The following is a 1,394-nucleotide window of genomic DNA, read 5'->3' on the forward strand; positions in this document are numbered from 1 at the left end:
TCCTCAGAATCCAGGAAGACAGAGAGGTGGGACCTGAGGAGTACACTGGGGGCTTGAAAGTATTCAAAGGGTCAGATGGTCTATTTTAGCTTCCTTCTTCCCCTGAACAGAAACTAATGAGGGCATCTAATACACTGGACTGTTAAAGCACTGACTGTAAATGACAAGGACTGTCCCAATTTAAGAAAACTGTGCTGGAATGCATGTGAAGCTCATGACCTCACCCCACAGCTGGGGTTTCCCTCAGTCACGTACCGTTCCCACTAGTGGGTACAGGAACCCAGCACCAACACTGGCCCGAATGTCACGGATGGGCAGAACAAAACCTGTGGGGGCTCCTTTTTTCTCGGGGTCATGAGACAATGACAAGTGAGTTTTAGCCATGCAGATTGGCAGGTTTCCAAATCCCTGGGAAAAGCAAGGAAAAGAGAGAGAAATACATAAACAAACAGTAAGTTTTCCTTTATACAAATGTAATTGCTCTATTCTGTCATGCTTTGCAGACAACAGACATTTCATCAGGATATTTCACTCCTCACCAACTGCTTCATCCACATCCTGTCAGATCTGTTGACTATTATGCATCCTGATTCCTTCTCTCTCCAACTCTATCCCAACCCCCTGCTACGCATTAAAGAAAAAAACCACCATGCCCCTTAGCACCTCCAAATGAGGAAAAAATTAATGGTATGGAAATGTTAGATATACAGCCTTGATAGCTAACTTACTTTCTACCCTCTTCCTAAAACACTAATTTAAACAACTCAGAACTGAAGTAGTTGTTCAGCCGAGCTCAGTTAATTAGAAATGTTTGATGAATATAATTGCAGGCCATGAGGAAGCTGCAATTACATGCCTAGGGTGTTTTGAGAGACTTGTAAAGAAATATGCAAGAAACATGAAAGTGAGGAACTATATATGCCAGTAGTAAATAGACTGCAAAAGCAAAATTATTTGAGCCCACTGTAAACAAATAATGGCTAGTTTTCACATTGCTCTTCTCTTCAAAGACCTTTACAGAACTTCATTAGTGCAAAAATAGGTAAATTCACCAAACATCAAGCTAGAGAAGAGTAAAAGCAACACAGCAACCTGAAAGCATCTCATTCAATAACCAGATGCCATGTTCAAAACTTTAAAATGTAGATGTTTTTTCCACAAGAAATGTTGTATCCCCTGTGGAACTCTTTCCTCAACATAACTGGGACTACCAAAAAACCATATGGGTTCAAAAACTGATGAGACAGCTCAGTGGAACTAGATTAAAAGAAAAAAAATCACCAGAGACTAAATAGGTTCAATCCGTCCACTTCTAGTCCCTTAATTCCCAAACTGGTAAAGGATTGGAGAGTGCAGAAGAGAAAGATCACTGAATCTTCCTGCTTTTCTTTCCC

General features: G+C 40.7%; 1 protein-coding gene across 1 annotated transcript in view; it reads right to left on the reverse strand.

The window, feature by feature from the left end:
* The window catches only part of MTHFD1 (methylenetetrahydrofolate dehydrogenase (NADP+ dependent) 1, methenyltetrahydrofolate cyclohydrolase, formyltetrahydrofolate synthetase), a 34,934-nt gene that overhangs the window by 4,880 nt on the left and 28,660 nt on the right, over positions 1-1,394 (reverse strand). Inside the window, exon 25 of the mRNA XM_010000669.1 lies at positions 256-408. Within this exon, the coding sequence (XP_009998971.1) occupies positions 256-408 (153 nt within the window). The remainder of the gene's footprint in view (positions 1-255; positions 409-1,394) is intronic.

This window comes from Chaetura pelagica, unplaced genomic scaffold (assembly GCF_000747805.2).
Source record: "Chaetura pelagica isolate M959 unplaced genomic scaffold, ChaPel_1.0 scaffold36, whole genome shotgun sequence".
Classification (NCBI taxonomy): Eukaryota; Metazoa; Chordata; class Aves; order Apodiformes; family Apodidae; genus Chaetura; species Chaetura pelagica.